Genomic DNA, 17317 nt, shown 5'->3' on the forward strand with positions numbered 1-17317 from the left:
GCAAATTCCTGAACGTGATTTCCTCTTAATCTCGGTGTTAATTGTTAATCTGATTTAACACACAACGTATGCCAGGATTTCTAATGTTTAACCAGAATTCGATTACAGTGTTATAATGTAACAATAAAACAGCAAGCATTATATCATGTACAAATGTGACTCATCATCATCCTCATGATTGATGACATTTCAAGCTTTCTAAACTCCATTTGTTGCCAAATCTGTATTTATGATCCTGTGATGCGAAATGAGAGGACGTGTTGAGCAGCAGACACGCGCAGCTCACATCATCACCCCTCCCTCCCATCAGCTTCAGTCGAACCTGCTGCCGTTACTTCAGTATCTGTCACCGGTCCTTTGTGCATCTGATCCAAAGGAATAGCAAGATCTCTTGACTCGGAATTCTTGCGCATTTTCATACAGCCCGTGTGCCTCTTCATCATGGATATGTTGAAGAAAGAGAGGAAAGGCAGGAATGTAAAAGGCGTACTGAAGAGAAACTGGATTCTCTTAGCAACCATCACATCAGTGATACTGGGTAAGATCTGCGCTGTAGTGCGTTTATCCGCAGCACTTTGCGTGCTGGAATACATCCATTGTCTTATTCGCTTCGTTTTATATCCTGCGCTATCGCTTCATTCAGTCTGTGCTATTGCATGACTGTGTGTGGCGTTGCATGGACGCACGAGTGTCGTGGACCGGGTTGATGTCGATCAATACCACCATTTATTACACTGTTTATATTTGTTGCTGCAGGTGTGTGCATGGGTGAATGAAATGAATGAAGGCGTTGATCATGTGTGTCCCAAGACAGGTCTGCTATCAGATATTTTACTACTGCCACAAAGAAACGTGACCAGACTGGAGCACATCTCTATGTGTTCATTCCAAATATGATCATATTGTACATATTTGTTTCTAAATTATTACTCCAGTTTTCAGAATGGGATTATTTTATAACACAAATGATTATTATAATAAAATCCAGATTAATTTTTGTATAGACACATGGATTTAAGTCTTGTCTTAAGAAAGCTTATTACTGCCCAGACAAAAATGGTAGAGTAAATGTTTAATATGTTGGCCTTTTGTGACGTCGTAGCGAATACATAAAAAATGAAATACTATCTAAATCTTAAAGCTATATTCCACATATAATTCATACAATGATTTTTGATCACGTTTAAAGAGTCTACAATTGTAAAACACAAAACAATTAATGAACCAGCAAAAGTGTTATGGTTAGTAAATTGCAATATCAAACCAATAGAAATGACCATTATTAATTTAAATCGTTGTATGTAAACCTGTCCCAACCTGATATTTATGTATGTGAACAATTCTGTGGACCGAATTATACAAAATGATGCAAATTTAGTTAAATTTTGAGCTATATATTGGATATAGGTGTACTTTTAAAAAAACAAGGCACGATCATGCATTGTCATACCATTTCAAAAGTACACCTTTGTACCAAAGGGTCCATATTAATACCTCAAAGGTCAACCCAGTATCACGAAATTGCGTGACTATTTCACGCATGGACCAGCGTGACAATGTCACGCTTTGCCGCGTTTGAGCGTGAGCATGTCACGCTTTCTGTTTGTGTCGCTGTCACGTATTGGTTACTCAACTTTTTTGTCCTAATTTCTTACCATTGTCGCTTCGGTTTACCCTTACCTAAACAAACTCTAACCCCAACGTCAGGTGACAATTGGTTAAAGTTTAGAAAATATAAAAGAATAAGTATTGTATCTTTTTATTTTATAAACCAATACTTAAAGTGACAAATACTTAAAGTGACATATAACACAAGCACCAAATCTAACCCTAAACCGAGGCGAAATGGTTTGAAAATAGGACAAAAAAGTTGAGTAACCAATACGTGACAGCGACACAAACAGAAAAGCGTGACATGCTCACGCTCAAACGCGGCAAAGCGTGACATTGTCACGCTGGTCCATGCGTGAAATAGTCACGCAATTTCGTGATATAGGGTTGCAACGGTACATATTGGTACTTTGAAGTTATATATATATATATATGTGTGTGTGTGTGTGTGTGTGCGTGTGTGTAAAGTACTGTGCAAAAGTCTTAGGTCACTGTAAACTGTTACTTGGATCTAACCAAAAAAATTTAAGGCAACATTTCCAACTACTTTTTGTAAGTTTATTGAATTTACTGATATGTTGAGTAAGGACAACGTAATAATATGGATTAATCTGGATTTCAATGAATGCGAAAATATTAAGCAGCATTTTAAGAAAAAGCAAATAAATTAAGCACAACCAATGTAAAAATATCAGCATATTATACACAGACTTAATTAAAACATTTAAATGAACATTTAAATGAAAAAATAGTAGTTAATGTCTTCTGATTTCTTAAATAATTTTATTATTATTTTATTATTTAATAATGGTCTGTTGTTGTTCCTTTATTCCGTAAGATGAGGGCACGAAACGTTTATTTAATCAACGCACCCACTCAGTTTCGTTTGGGCAGTTTTAAAGGGCAACAAATGGTAACTACAAAACTCAAAAGAAGAAACAGAAAACTCTTTCAAATCTCGAAGATAAATGAACATTAAACACTAACAAATCTTTCATTTTAGTTAAAAACACATAAAATAGAGTTTAAATTCAAATTATACTCTCCAAATGCAGTCCCATGCAAAGCATGCTGGGAACTATGAGTCCACTGCCTAGTTAATTATGTTTAATAATAAAATCATTAGTTTCAACACAAAATTATTAAGTTAATTTCCTTCTTACTAGTTTAAGTGGATTATACATGAAAAAATGAAGTTGAATTTACTTAATAATGTGTTTATTTAGAATTACTCAAATTGTTCAAATTATTATGTTATTTTAACTCATATTTTGATTAAAAAATAAGAATTCAAAAATTTTAACACAGTTTACTTATTTAATTTTGTTAAATCTACTAAGGCACAATCTCTTTATTAAAATACAACCAGAAAATAGAGGAAATGTGTATATAGTATTAAAAACAGTGTAAAAGTATAAGCTGAAGTGTCAAGTATTTACACTGTAAAAATACTTTGCTGCCTTAAATTTTTTGTTGAATCAACTTGGATTTACAAGTCATTTAAACTTACTATTATTTATCTTGACTAGAGATGAGTTGTTATAACTACAGGTGAGCTGTTATAACTTATAAATTTACGTTGACTTTTCTCAACTATATTTTATAAGTTGTGACAACTAATTTCTGTTGACATGACTTGTAAATCTGAGTTGATTTAACAAAAAATTTTAAGGCAGCAAAGTTTTTTTACAGTGTATAGGTAAACTCCCCTTCCACTTCAACAATAGCAGGCAGCTGCAGGATCTCTTAAACCTAAATAAAATTAAATCCAAATTTCTAATTCTAATCGAATGACTTCAAGACTTCAGTTTCCTCCAAAAAGCTTAAGATGTGTTTCATGCCAAGAGAGGTCACACTAAATACTGACTGATGCCTAAAGAAGACATTTAGTTCTAAAAATTGTTTTGTTTTTTAATTTTGTGTACACATTTCCTGTATTTTCTGTTTGTATCTTAAAAAAATAGTGAAAATAAATATGAATGGACATTACAACTTACTAAAACAACAAAGTTGTTGATGGTGGACTTTTTGACTTTTGCACAGAAATATATTGGTATCTCATATCTACATATTAGGACCTTTTAAAATGGTACCGTCAACCGCAGCTTATGTACCTTTTCTTTTGAGAGTGTATTAAAGACTTTGGTGGTTAACTGGTGAACCACTAGTTCACCAGCTATCAGCACTACACCAGCAATCATGTGATGTGCCATGGGTCACATAATTCTGTGTATGATTATTAAAAACACCAGATGTAGATATATACACACCATAAAAGCTTAAGTCATCATCCCAGTGTTGATGTTTGACAGCGTTGTAAAATGTTGCCCATAGGATTCCAATAAAATCTCACTATTGCTCTATTAGCCAATTCATATTTGATTGGTGAGGCAATTAATCAGCGTTTAATAGATTATTCCCAACACTTTGCACAATAGCGAAGGAAAAAATGTATGTAGTGGTGGCATAAACACAGCATTTGTGTCTGTTTAGGTCTTCACAAAAATGTCAATTTTACAACTGATTTGTTGCAAAATAACTTTGCATTGGCCTTTCCAATAATGGGTCACTATCTGTTAAAAGCAGACATTTGCTTGAGCAAGAATTTTAAAAAGGTTGGCTTAGATCACATATGGATTTGGCTCAGGCATATGGATGTAAATAAATACAGGCCGGGGACCTCCATTGCAATCCTACAGACCTAATTAAGTTTATTGGAAAGCTTTTAGTTTTTGATATCTCACTATATCCAAATCCATCATCGTATAAGAATGAGAGGAGATTAAATTGAAGATTATAAATTTAACTGAAGTATAGCAACTCAGTACCAGTATACAGGCGGCAGCAGCAAATTCAGCAGATCCTGTAATGATCAGAAAGTATCGAGTCTGATGTTGCGACTCAACTCAAATTAATTTATATAGTGCTTTTTACAATGTTACATTGTTTCAAAGCAGCTTTATATGGAAATACAGAAATCACAGAAAACGATATACTAAATATAAAATGTAACATAGCATACCTAGCCTATAATAGAAAAAAATGTTTTTATTGTCCTCATAAAAGCAAGCATTATTTGCGTCTTGTATCACAAATGAATTTCTTCAATGAATGGAATAGTTCACCCAAAAATGAAATTTAATCACTCTCAAGATGTTACTAACCTGTAGAAATTTCTTTGTTTTGCTAAATACAAAGGAAGATGTTTGTAATCAAGCAGGAAACAGGAGCAGCATTGCCTTCCATAGTAGGAAAGAAAAGTCAATGATGCTCACAAACGGTTTGGTTACAAACATTTCTCAAAATATCTTCCTTTGTGTTCATCAGAACAAACCAATTAAGACAGATTTGTAACAACTTGAGAATTTATGAATTGAGAAATTGATTCTGGGTTAATCCCTTTAACTCAATTTTGTGCATTCTTGCCAAAGTTCATGACTTTGTGAGTTATTTACACACTTTATAGTTATAGTTCACTATCATATATATTTTTTAAATAATTTTTATCACTAAATAACCACCATTAATATAATATCTTTAGGATATTAGACCTTTTGCGAGTCGACGTCACAGTTACGTCCCTGCAAGCTGGGAGCGCAATGTGGTGGCAGAAAAACAGTGGAAATGAATTAGACACGAGTGAAACAAACAATATAACTCACTAGAAAATGTCTTGTTGTGCTGTCAAGTGTCAGAATAGGAATGCCAAAATAGATGACCTTCATTTTTATAGTATACCGTCGTCGAAGACACCATTTGAAGATAAACGTAGGTGTTTAATGTTGCAATAAAAGCCCTCAACCGGACAAACTGGAGTGATTAAATAATCTGAAAATCTTTTAATAATTAGAATAGAAAATAATTAGAGAAGATATCCGGTGTTCTGTCGAAGTCTGTTCCCTCTATGTGTTTCTTATAGCGTTTTAATCACGTTACGTTTATAATTTATTTAGAAAAATTAAAGATTTAAATGAGTTCATAATATCAATAATATCACCATTTATTAAATATTTCATAATTTTTCAGTTTTCTATTACTTCTTTTTACCTTATATATGTCTTCTTCCTGTTTGTTCAAAAATTATGATGTTTACATACTTATTATATATATAAATATTGCACACGCACACACATGATGTAAAGTGTTATTAAAGGAATAGTCTACTCATTTTCAATATTAGAGTATGTTGTTGCCTTAGCTGAGGGTTGTTTGTGCATCCCTCTATCATCTGTGTGCGTGCGCGTGGGCGCTGGAGCGCGCTGCGACGCTTCGATGGCGTTTGGCTTGGCCCCGTTCGTTCCATGGTACCAATCAGAGATAAAGTTAGAAGTGACCAAACACATCAACGTTTTTCCTATTTAATACGAGTAGTTATACGAGCAAGTTTGGTGGTGCAAGGTGGAACGTGGCGCTTTTCTGAGCGGATTTAAAAGAGGAACTATATTGTATGGCGTAATAGCACTTTTGGGAGTACTTCGACTCGCCTGAAAAGTCCGCTCCCCTTCTCACTCTCATAATGGGTGTTAATGCGCCGAGTCGAAGTACTCCCAAAATATATGGGCTAAGCTAAATGCTATCGAAGCGTCGCAGCGCGCTCCAGCGCTTACGTGCACGCACACAGATGATAGAGGGATGTATCAACAATTCTTAGTTAAGGTAATAACATATTTTAATATTGAAAATGAGTAGACTATTCCTTTAATGTATAAACAGGCCTATACAAATTAATTTGTATGTAAACATAATAGTTTTATAATAGTTTTAGAACAAACACCTAGGATATAAATATAAGGAAGAACTAATAGAAAACAGGAAAATAATGAAATATTTAATAAATAATATTAAAATACATGATACTATTGTACTTTAGCGATTCATACTGTAAAAATAATTGATTTGTCAATAAAGAACAATACATACATAGGCTACATGCACACATATCAGTAGCCAAGCCATTTAAACTTTTAATTTACGTAAAAAATAAATGTAACTTGGTGAAAACGTTATAAGAAACATTACACTGAAGGGAAACATAGGGGAAACAAACCTTGTCAGAACACCATAAAAAATCACAGTTTAACGCTAAAACACTTCACACCGTTATTGCAGAGCTGTCACTTTCTGCCACCTGTTGGGCTCCACCCACAAAAAAACGTCATCTCTGTTTGCAAACACGCAAAAAGTGTTGGATTTTTCTGTTCTGTTCTCGAATCACCACTTATAATCAACAGCGGTCATTTCTCCATCTAGGTTAACTATAGACCCGATATAGTCCGGCTATGAGTAACCCACTAGCCAAAATAAACTTGAATTTAGATGTCGTTTTTGCAAAAATGACTTGCAAGATGTCTGATATTCAATCATTTAAGCAAAGTGAATACAAGGTGTTTGGTTCATTTATTTATTTTCATTTATTTTGCCTATAGTTAGACATCTGTAACATTTTCACTGACAGCCCAAATTTTGGCTTGTTTAGCCTAGACGTCTGGACCGTGTTTGGACGGCTGTTAGCTGTCTTGTAACAGAAATACTGCTTCATATACAGCAAGCTTCATTTGTTCAGTAACCGCAGCTAAACTCTCTATCAATCTGTTACAGGAATTTTGCTTGGAGTATTGGTACGAGACTACACCTCTCTGTCCAATCTTGAAAAGCAGTACTTTGGCTTCCCAGGAGAAATCCTGATGAGAATGTTAAAGCTGATCATCCTGCCACTCATCGTCTCCAGCATGATAACAGGTATCTATAATCTCTCTCTTTCTCTCTCTCTCTCTATGTCAGTATTTATTACTAACTAGATGGAAATAATGGCAATTTATTAGGCCATTTCGAGATTAGCGGCCATACGATTACACGATAGACACAAGTGGTCATTTAATCTAGTGTTAGATCCAAGACTGTCTTGCTTTGTAAGTCACATTGAATGAAAGCATCTTTCAAATGCATCAATGCAAATGTTATTTAAATCTTTGTATATTATTATGGGCTTGTTTTATTATACTGTGATGACATTGTTATTTGGAGAATTGAATTGATCTTATAACCTTGTTTTTGTTTTTGAAGGAGTGGCAGCACTGGACTCTGAGATATCAGGCAGGATTGGTCTTCGTGCAGTAGCTTATTACTTTACCACTACCATCATAGCCGTCATTCTAGGTGAATCACAGACACATGCACTTTATTCACTAAACATAACAATAAACTTTAATGATGTAAACTGAGTTCCAAAACTATAACTGATTGACTAACAAAGACGTTATGTTTACAAGGAATCGTTCTTGTGACGACTATAAAACCTGGGATCTCCCAGAATGCCGATAATATGGAGAGAGAAGGAAGCACTCCAAATGTGAGCACTGTTGACACCTTGTTGGACATCCTTAGGTAAAAACTTTACCCTTTCTATCTTTGTTGTGAAAGAAGTAAAGAACTTTCCTGAAAAAATATTCGTACAATTAAAGGATTAGTCCATTTTCTTAGTCCAAAATCCAGATAATTTACTCACCACCATGTCATCCAAAATGTTGATGTCTTTCTTTGTTCAGTCGAGAAGAAATTATGTTTTTTGAGGAAAACATTCCAGGATTTTTCTAATTTTAATGGACTGTAATGGACCCCAAAGCTTAAGACTTAACTCAACCCAACCAGTTTTTTTCAACGGAGTTTCAAAACGATCCCAAACGAGGCATAAGGCTCTTATCTATTGAAACAATTGTGATTTTTGACAAGAAAATAAAAAATATGCACTTTTAAACCACAACTTTTCTTCCTCCGGCTGTGTGATGAGCCAGCGTAAACTCACGTAATACGTCATTACGTCAAGAGGTCACAGATGACGTTTCGAAACTACGCTCCAGTGTTTACAAGTGTGGAGAAAAAGGACCGCTCCGACGTTGTTGTATGTGGAATGATACTAATTAATGTCTTTGTGTCATTGTTTAAAATGGTCTGCAAGTGTGCATTTCATATATGTAACACGTGACCTTTCGACTTCATTACGCAATTTCTTGAGGTCGCATTGACTCGTCACACAACCGGAGGAAGAAAAAAAGTTGTGGTTTAAAAGTGCATATTTTTTTATTTTTCTTGCCAAAAATGACAATCGTTTCGCTAGATAAGACCCTTATGCCTCGTTTGAGATCATTTAGAGTCCTCTGAAACTGCAATGTTAAACTGCATTAAAATTGTTAAGTGTTGGGGTCCATTAAAGTCCATTAATATGAGAAAAATACTGGAATGTTCTCCTCAAAAAACATACTTTCTTCTCGACTGACATGGTGGTGAGTAAATTATCTGGATTTTTTTTAAGAAAATTGACTTATCCTTTAAGGTTATATAAGTTCTCATTATCCAATTGCAGTACATTGTAATAGTCCCAACCGAGACGGAAATAGTTTCCGTTTGTGCTGCGATGACATTTTTAATGGTGGCTTACGTGATAAAATACCTGTTCCTGTATGGTTCATTGCATTAGCAGTGCAAAAAGTCATGGAATAGACATTCTGATAAAAATAGCCTACCTTGGATAAAAACATCTTCCAAAAAAACTGTATGTTATATAGCAAAGCAGCAATAGAAATGGTTTCATGCATTAGATGATTTGTTTTTCTCACTTTTTTAAAGGAATATGTTTCCTGAAAATCTTGTGCAAGCCTGTTTTCAACAGGTAAAACGTCCTGCTTTTTAACAACAATGTTAAGCTATTGTTTTAATAATGCTGGTAGTTGAAATAAAAATGATTTGTCTTTCAGTATAAGACACAGCGCAAAGAGATTGAACCAGCGCCAAATAACATCAACACAACTCTTACAACTACATTTCCACCGTTGACTACAATCATCACAACTGTTGCACAGGTAAGCCAAATATTTCAGACAAAGAGCGGTACATTATATTGTAAATTGTCTGCTATAATAATGAGGGTCTGTTTACATTATTTTTGTTGTAGAACTTGACCAAAGACTATAAGATTGTTGGAGCGTATGCAGATGGGATCAATGTTCTTGGTCTTATCATATTCTGCGTGACCTTCGGCCTGGTCATTGGCAAGATGGGTGAAAAGGGACGCATCCTACTTGATTTCTTCGATGCTCTGAATGAGGCCACCATGCGAATTGTTCAAATTATTATGTGGTTAGTCTTTGGGGGTGGGATGTTTCAAGAGCTTGAGACAAAGACTTGCGACTTGACCTTGTTTAGTTTATTGCTTGTTTAGTATATTACAGTGGCGGCCGGTGACTTCTTTTTTTTTTTTGAGGGGGCTCGATGCGAAGTTCGTCACAACATGTATGTAGCCCTTCATGTGTGTGGTTCGTCATTTCAAAATATGTGTTCTGCACATCGAATGAACCTATGTGCATCACGTGTCTTGTCAAAATAAGTGCCTGCTGCAGACGCGTCTAAAGGGTTTATGATAAAAGAGACGCTCGTGTTTGCCAGTTACTCGTATAATCTCATGTGTAATCAGAGTTTACTGTTAATTGAGTGTCTTGCGTGTATTTTGTGAATGTGAGCGTCTCTTTTATCATAAACGGTTTTGACGCGTATGCCGCAGGCACTGACAAAACACGTGATGTACATGGTTCACATGACGCAACAAACACATATTTTGAAAACGCAAGCAACACACAAGACACTCCGAACACGTATTTTGAATTTGCACCCCTCGAATGAGCAGTCACGAGCCGCCACTGGTATATTGCAAAGGAATATTGCTAGAAAAGATGTAGTTGTATGTAAAATATGATGTAAAAATCTCTACCTTTCTAATTACATTACAAGAATAGCCTTTAAATATTTTGCTCGACTTAAGATTTTTCAGGTGTGATGTTGTTTGGTGTTAACTTAAATCCATCATTTATTTTATTTTGCAGTTATATGCCTGTGGGAATTTTGTTCCTAATTGCTGCCAAGATCATTGAGGTGGAAGACTGGGAAATCTTCAAGATGATGGGATTGTACATGGTTACAGTGCTCAGCGGGTGAAGAGTCTTTAATGTTCTCTTGTTGATTAGCAGCGGAGCAGATTTACTGCTGGCCGTTAACCCTTCGCATACAGTTTAATAACGCCTCTGTCCGCACACAGATAAGGTCCAAGGGCATTTAAAATTGCTCGAGCTGCGGATGTGGCCGTAACACATTTCATAAACTCCGAATTTCTACTAATTTGAGAGATACAGCCAGCCGAGCATCAGTCAGGAGATTCTATTGCGGCAGTTTAACAAATGCCATCTGCATTCACGTGGAACAGCCAGACAAGACGAGTTTGGATTGCACATTGCTGAGTCATACAGAATCAGTCGAAGCACCCAAAGGGGACATAAATCCAAATGCCCTTGGTGCAATTCTGGAAAATACTGGATGCCTATAAATGACACAGAAGGGCTATCCTTCAAAATTAAATTGATAGGTGGCTTTATTAAAAAACATGTTATTGCACCACTTTCTGCAGAGTGATGTTTTATGTTTTATTTATTGTGCGCTTCCACAGACTAGCCATCCATTCCATGGTGTTCCTACCTTTCATATACTTCGTGGTTGTGAGGAAAAATCCGTTCACCTTCTCTCTGGGAATGACACAGGCACTGGTCACAGCACTTATGATTTCCTCAAGGTGAGTCGAAAAACCTACTGGCATCTGCATTAGGGCTGCACGATATTGAGGGCGGATGCTATGTGCGATAACTTGCTGAATAATGCGATAAACCAGTTCCGCAAGCGGGATTCGTGAATCCCTAGTGGTTAGCGAGGGAACTGCATGGGCCTGGTCGCAATTGAAGAAAAATGCTATATGCAACAACTTGCTAAATAATGCATTATAGGGATTCGCAAATCCTAGTGGTTCGCAGGGGAATTGCAGGGAGTTTGTGGGTTGATAAAACATTTTAATTAATTAATAATTCATTATATTATACAATTATATATTATAGCTGAGAAAAATCTTACTAACAAAAAATATATTTTTTATTTGTTGAATTTGCATGTTGCAAAGCGATATGCGTATTTGCGATATTTGTATGGCTGTAACGGTAAATCACCTGTCCTATTAAAAAGACCTGTCTAAAATCGATTCTGAATCACAAGGCTGCGATTCTGTGTTTCATGCGCAGCTTGTGAGTGTATTACGGCGTTTTGGTCAGTAGGAAGTCCTTAGCAAATCTAAAACCATTATGAGTCGGAGTCGTTTATAACGTGCATTTAAAAAGCACCACTTGATAAACACAATCATTCAAATATTCTTTATTATAATGAAAATACCTGAAACAATTTGAAAAATTTCCTGGAATAGTGTTTGTAATTCTACTTCTTCAGTGGCACAATTGGAGTTTCTGCACGAGAGCGCCCTCTGGCTTTTGGGTGTGCTGGGATTTCACCGTAATTCATTAAAATTCATTCATTGAGAAAACGTGCATTTGCACAATTAATCGTTACAGCCCTAGATATTAGGCTAATTTCGGCCTAGCCTTCTGCCATGGTTGGTATCTTCTGGGCATCTGCTAGCATCTAAATAAAATAAAATATGAACCAACCCTTTACAAACTTGGGCTACTGTAATGTTTAATAAATGGTCAAAAGCGCTTCAGGTCGGATTGGTAAAACTGAGTGCTAGCATTAGCATCTTTCATATATTTCATGATATATGATGATAATGAATTAGTGATGTTCAAATTGACCGCTTAACCAATAGTAAGAATTTATGAACGATTAAAATGATCAGTTAAAAGAAAAAATATTTGTTAACGCACAGTGCATGTTGACACGTGCCTTCGATACTTTTCTACCCTTAAAGGACAAGTTTGGTGTTTTACACTTGGAGCCCTGTTTTCGGATTGTTTGTGTTGAGGTGGAGTGGTTTTGACTGGAATTTGGACGTGTGATGCTGGCCCGAGAATTTACGGGTGTTTGCACCTCCCACCTCTGCAAAGTTGTATAGGTGCACTGGAACAATCCTTCCTAAAATGCATTAAACTTTCGTTTACAAAGACGTGAAACTCACCGAGTGGTCAGGGGTGTTCACTGATATGCTCACACAAAAATGGCTGCAAAAGATGCTTTTCAACAGGTGTTTTACCATTCGTTGTAAACTTGTGGACCTATTTTTCCAAACGCCTCACACCCGTATATTCTTCCATTGAGAGCTTGAATAATAGACACTCCAGCCCAGTTGGTGGCGATAATCCGCCTTTGCCAATTGCAAGAATACAAACAAAGTTCCAGGCGGCGGAGTAATACCGTACCTCACAGCACATCTAATACAAGTCAATGGAGTTGGACAAAAACTACGATAAAACCTGTTGGAATGCGTCTTTTGCAGCGATTTTTGTGTGGGCATGTCAGTGAACGCCCCTGACCACTCGGTGAGTTTCATGTCTTTGTGGACGAAGGTTTGATGCATTTTGGGAGGGATTGTTCCAGTGCACCTGTACATTCGTTGTAGAGGTGGGGGCTGATACAGCAAACACCCGCAAATTCTTGGGCCAGCATCATATGTCCAAATTTCAGTCAAAACCGTTCTATTTCATCATAAACAATCTGAAAACAGGGCTTTAAGTGTAAAATACCGAAATTGTCCTTTAATTTGTGAATGGCCTATAAATCACGCGAATTTGTATGAGAAATCATTTGTACTGCATGTGTCCATGTTTGAGTATGGTTTGGAAGTTGCAGAGAGACGCACATGTGTGCCCAAGATCGCGCGGTCCGTCTCCGTCTCGCACGCTCTAATATATCTCTGAACTATAAACATAACTATATTATCAGTGTTAAATAAAGACCCTACAAAATAAACTGTATTGTTTTTAGTACCAGACTGAGCCGTTTTTATCTCCATACACCACTGGCCCCCTACATGGAAGTCGTCATTTCGCACCACTATATTTCTACAGTAGCCTTAAACTGACAAACTGTTGTGCGTTTTGTCACTACGTTGTCATAGGCCCTGTCCCAAATAGCGCACTTCATGTGGGCTTTCAGTCTTTTGGCCTTCAATTGCGCATGCTCGCTTAGTCTACGAGTCCGTAGGGTGTCCCATCTGTCGTTTTTACACTCCGAAGTGTGCTCATCAGCGCCCCCTTTCAACCTTTGATGTGGTCTTCAGCGAAGCCCCGCAGTGCTGCAGGCTTCCCGCACTTTACCAACCCAGAAGTCCTTGCGAAAGAGCAATCAGACCAATTAGACGACGGAAGGGAGAAGTTCACACTGATTGGCAACTTCTGTTCCTATTTTCGGCGCAACGCTCGAGTCTGTCCCAAAGTATGACCCTGGTGCGCCCTCTAGTTGGACTCGCGTCAAGGGACCCTAAGGTCTGCACTACATGATGTCGTCAAAGTGTGCACTCTGAGGAGGACCACAAGTCCGGTGTGTGCCATTTGGGACAGGGCCTCAGAAGATGACGTGTTTGTCCTCCTACCATCACTATGCGTTTCGAAAAGAAGGGGTGAACTGTGGACTGAGCGGTTGGTTGCAATTCACAGTTTCACCATTAGAGTCCCACATTGCACCTTTTAGCCATTGTACTGGATAACAAAATATCAAGCCAAGTGACAAAAACACAAAACAAGCGAAAGTTTGTGTTTGGTTAAAATCTAAAAAAACAGATATAACAACACTATTAAAGGCACTTGTTGTGAGAACTGCCATCATACTGTACATCCATTAAACTCGACTGGTTAAAAATAATTGGAAATCATGGCTCAGAAAAGGTTTTGCACCATTTGTTTGTAGATGCCACTTGGTTTTAATAGTTTGTTAACTAATGCAATGAAAGGTTCGTTTTAAGTGGCCTTGCGTGTCCAAGTGCTTTTTAGAGCAATAGGCACGATTAATGATAAATAATAAAATCCTAAAATGCTAAGAAAAATACAGAGAAAATGTAATTAACGTTGTGTTGTGAACAGCATTTTTAAGCTTTTTATTGCAGAGTAATGCATCTCGAGATATCATTTAGTAGTTTTATATTTTTATTAGGGAACAAATGACTGTTGGTCTTAAATCCATAATATTTTAAAATTGGTAGTGCATTGCATACAGGTACAGTGTTGACTTTTTTAAAATGCACTGTAAGAGACTTTGGATAAACAACGTTTCTAACAAATGCATAAATCTGTCTCTGTTCATTGCATTTTACAAGTTCGGCCACCTTGCCGGTCACCTTCCGATGTGCAGAGGAAAACAACCGGATTGACAAGAGGATCACCCGCTTTGTGCTTCCAGTTGGCGCCACCATCAACATGGATGGTACTGCACTCTATGAAGCCGTTGCCACAATTTTCATAGCTCAGTTGAACAACTACGCACTGGATGCTGGGCAGATTGTGACTATAAGGTTAGTGGGATATAAGCTTCTTTATTATTTAATGGATTTGTGAGGACCCAAATGATTTTTTGCCATGTTCACTTCATAGTATTATGGCAACGGTAGCCAGCATTGGTGCTGCAGGTGTTCCTAATGCTGGACTGGTAACCATGGTGATAGTGCTTACAGCAGTGGGCCTTCCTGCCAGTGATGTCACCCTCGTGGTTGCTGTTGATTGGCTGCTGTAAGTATCTCTCTATTGATCTCATTTTAGGCCATGAACAGGATTTATAAAAGAATACAATCTACCGTACTGCATGGTTTACCAGATATGACATAACAGTTCCTAAAACTATTAGGGATCGCTTCCGTACCATGATCAATGTCCTGGGAGATGCATATGGAGCTGGAATAGTCCAGAAGCTGTCAAAGCGAGAACTGGAAAGGATGGACCTGACGTCAGACGTGGATGCGGTCAACCCATTCGCGCTGGAGACCACGCTGGACGACGACGAGTGCGAGAAGAAGTCGTACGTCAACGGTGGATTCGCCATCGACAAAAGCGATGCCATTTCTTTCACCGAAACCTCACAGTTCTAGAGGTAAGCGTAAGTCGCTCCTAGAAAATGTGACATCGCTAAAAGGAGGGCTCAGAGATTTAGGAACCATCCCTAACTTCAGTGCCATGGTAAGGACTCATTACAGGAGGCATGATGACTGAGCGCAGGCATTAGCAATACCTGCCCAGGCTGTACTCCTTCCTTCATTTGTCCTAACTGTGCCCTTGAACTTATGTGTGCGCTAGACAAGTGCGAAAATACATCAAGGAAAAATTTAAACAACTTCGTGCTTCCACAGTTCATGTCGCCAACGATTATGCAAATACAGTTACTTTGTTTCTTTTGCTGTTGTTTCGCACTAACCAATTGCTTTATAGCTTTTTAGCGGCAAGTACATATTTCGAGCTCCGTGCGGTATCGCACGTTTATGGATGTTAGAAAATCGGCAGATTAGTGTACAGTGTGCAAGGCAACAGAAAGCATGCTATTAACCGGACAATGTTATTATAACACAAACATCGTTGACTGACGCTTTTTTGCAATTTAAGGTTTTCTTTTGTTTTCAATTCTGTATTTGCACTTGCTATCGAAAGCCAGCTTTGCGTGTTTTTCGTTTCAAATTAGTGCCATACTTAATGTGCCAACATGAAGGGAAGATTTGTACACAAACTTTTGAAATGAAACTAAATATTGCATGTAGCGAAAATAGAAAAGCAAATTTTTGTTACACTTTTAAATTATTTTGTCAAAATAACATTAAGGGTGGCAAGCCTTAATTGTTTCTTCTGTAAGCCACTGATTTAATTTATTTATTTTTTTTGACTCATTCTAAGGAGTGCCAAATGGAGTGCCAAATCTATGCCTCCTTTTTATTTTATATAATATTCTGTGTTGCATCAGAAATGACAGAAAACTATAAATGTGAAATGAGTTTGGGTTTCTGAAACTAATCTGACACCATAAAGCACATTATTGTAATAATGTATTAATACAATACAATAGCCAAATTAGTTCATACTGTATAATTCAGCAAGTACTGTATGTGTATCCATAAAACAATAAAGACATGTCGACACCTGAAAAAGTATTTGCGACATTTATCTAAAATATTAAAACTCTGAGATGCTATGTCCACTAATTGCAAAGGTACTTCTGGCCTAATAAATATCAATATGGTGCAGGATGACAGCCATTGCTAAAAAAATGTGTTATAGATATAAATATGCAACCCAGTATCACGAAATTGCGTGACTATTTCACGCATGGACCAGCGTGACAATGTCACGCTTTGCCGCGTTTGAGCGTGAGCATGTCACGCTTTCTGTTTGTGTCGCTGTCAGGTATTGGTTACTCAACTTTTTTGTCCTAATTTCTTACCATTGTCGCTTCGGTTTAGGGTTAGATTTACATAAAATGACACCCTTACCTAAACAAACTCTAACCTCAACATCAGGTGACAATTGGTTAAAGTTTAGAAAATATAAAAGAATAAGTATTGTATCTTTTTATTTTATAAACCAATACTTAAAGTGACAAATACTTAAAGTGACATATAACACAAGCACCAAATCTAACCCTAAAACGAAGCGACAATGGTTTGAAAATAGGACAAAAAAGTTGAGTAACCAATACGTGACAGCGACACAAACAGAAAGCGTGACATGCTCACGCACAAACGCGGCAAAGCGTGACATTGTCACGCTGGTCCATGCGTGAAATAGTCACGCAATTTCGTGATATAGGGTTGAAATATGAATGTATTTCATTTAGTCCTGAACAGGAAAGGCAGTCCAAGGGGAAATGCATAGATATCACACCTGAGGCTCACTGACACAAACAGAGCCCTTTGAAA

General features: G+C 37.1%; 1 protein-coding gene across 1 annotated transcript; it reads left to right on the plus strand.

The window, feature by feature from the left end:
- Positions 1-221: 221 nt before the first annotated feature.
- Positions 222-16549, plus strand: slc1a1 (solute carrier family 1 member 1). Its single transcript, XM_055212817.2, has 12 exons — positions 222-538; positions 7210-7350; positions 7675-7767; positions 7881-7995; positions 9235-9277; positions 9363-9467; positions 9560-9744; positions 10485-10592; positions 11102-11224; positions 14741-14935; positions 15015-15149; positions 15265-16549. Exons 1-12 carry the CDS (start codon positions 442-444, stop codon positions 15503-15505), a joined length of 1581 nt encoding a protein of 526 aa, XP_055068792.1. The 5' UTR covers positions 222-441; the 3' UTR covers positions 15506-16549.
- The last annotated feature ends 768 nt before the right edge of the window (positions 16550-17317 follow it).

Source organism: Misgurnus anguillicaudatus, chromosome 21, assembly GCF_027580225.2.
Source record: "Misgurnus anguillicaudatus chromosome 21, ASM2758022v2, whole genome shotgun sequence".
In the NCBI taxonomy this organism is placed as follows: Eukaryota; Metazoa; Chordata; class Actinopteri; order Cypriniformes; family Cobitidae; genus Misgurnus; species Misgurnus anguillicaudatus.

Excerpts from the sequence above, each read along its gene's own strand:
- slc1a1 (XM_055212817.2), top strand. The coding sequence starts at position 442 with ATGGATATGTTGAAGAAAGAGAGGAAAGGCAGGAATGTAAAAGGCGTA. Across the intron at positions 9,468-9,559 it reads TCATCACAACTGTTGCACAG|AACTTGACCAAAGACTATAA; the intron begins GTAAGCCAAATA and ends TTTTTGTTGTAG. Across the intron at positions 9,745-10,484 it reads ATTGTTCAAATTATTATGTG|TTATATGCCTGTGGGAATTT; the intron begins GTTAGTCTTTGG and ends TTTATTTTGCAG.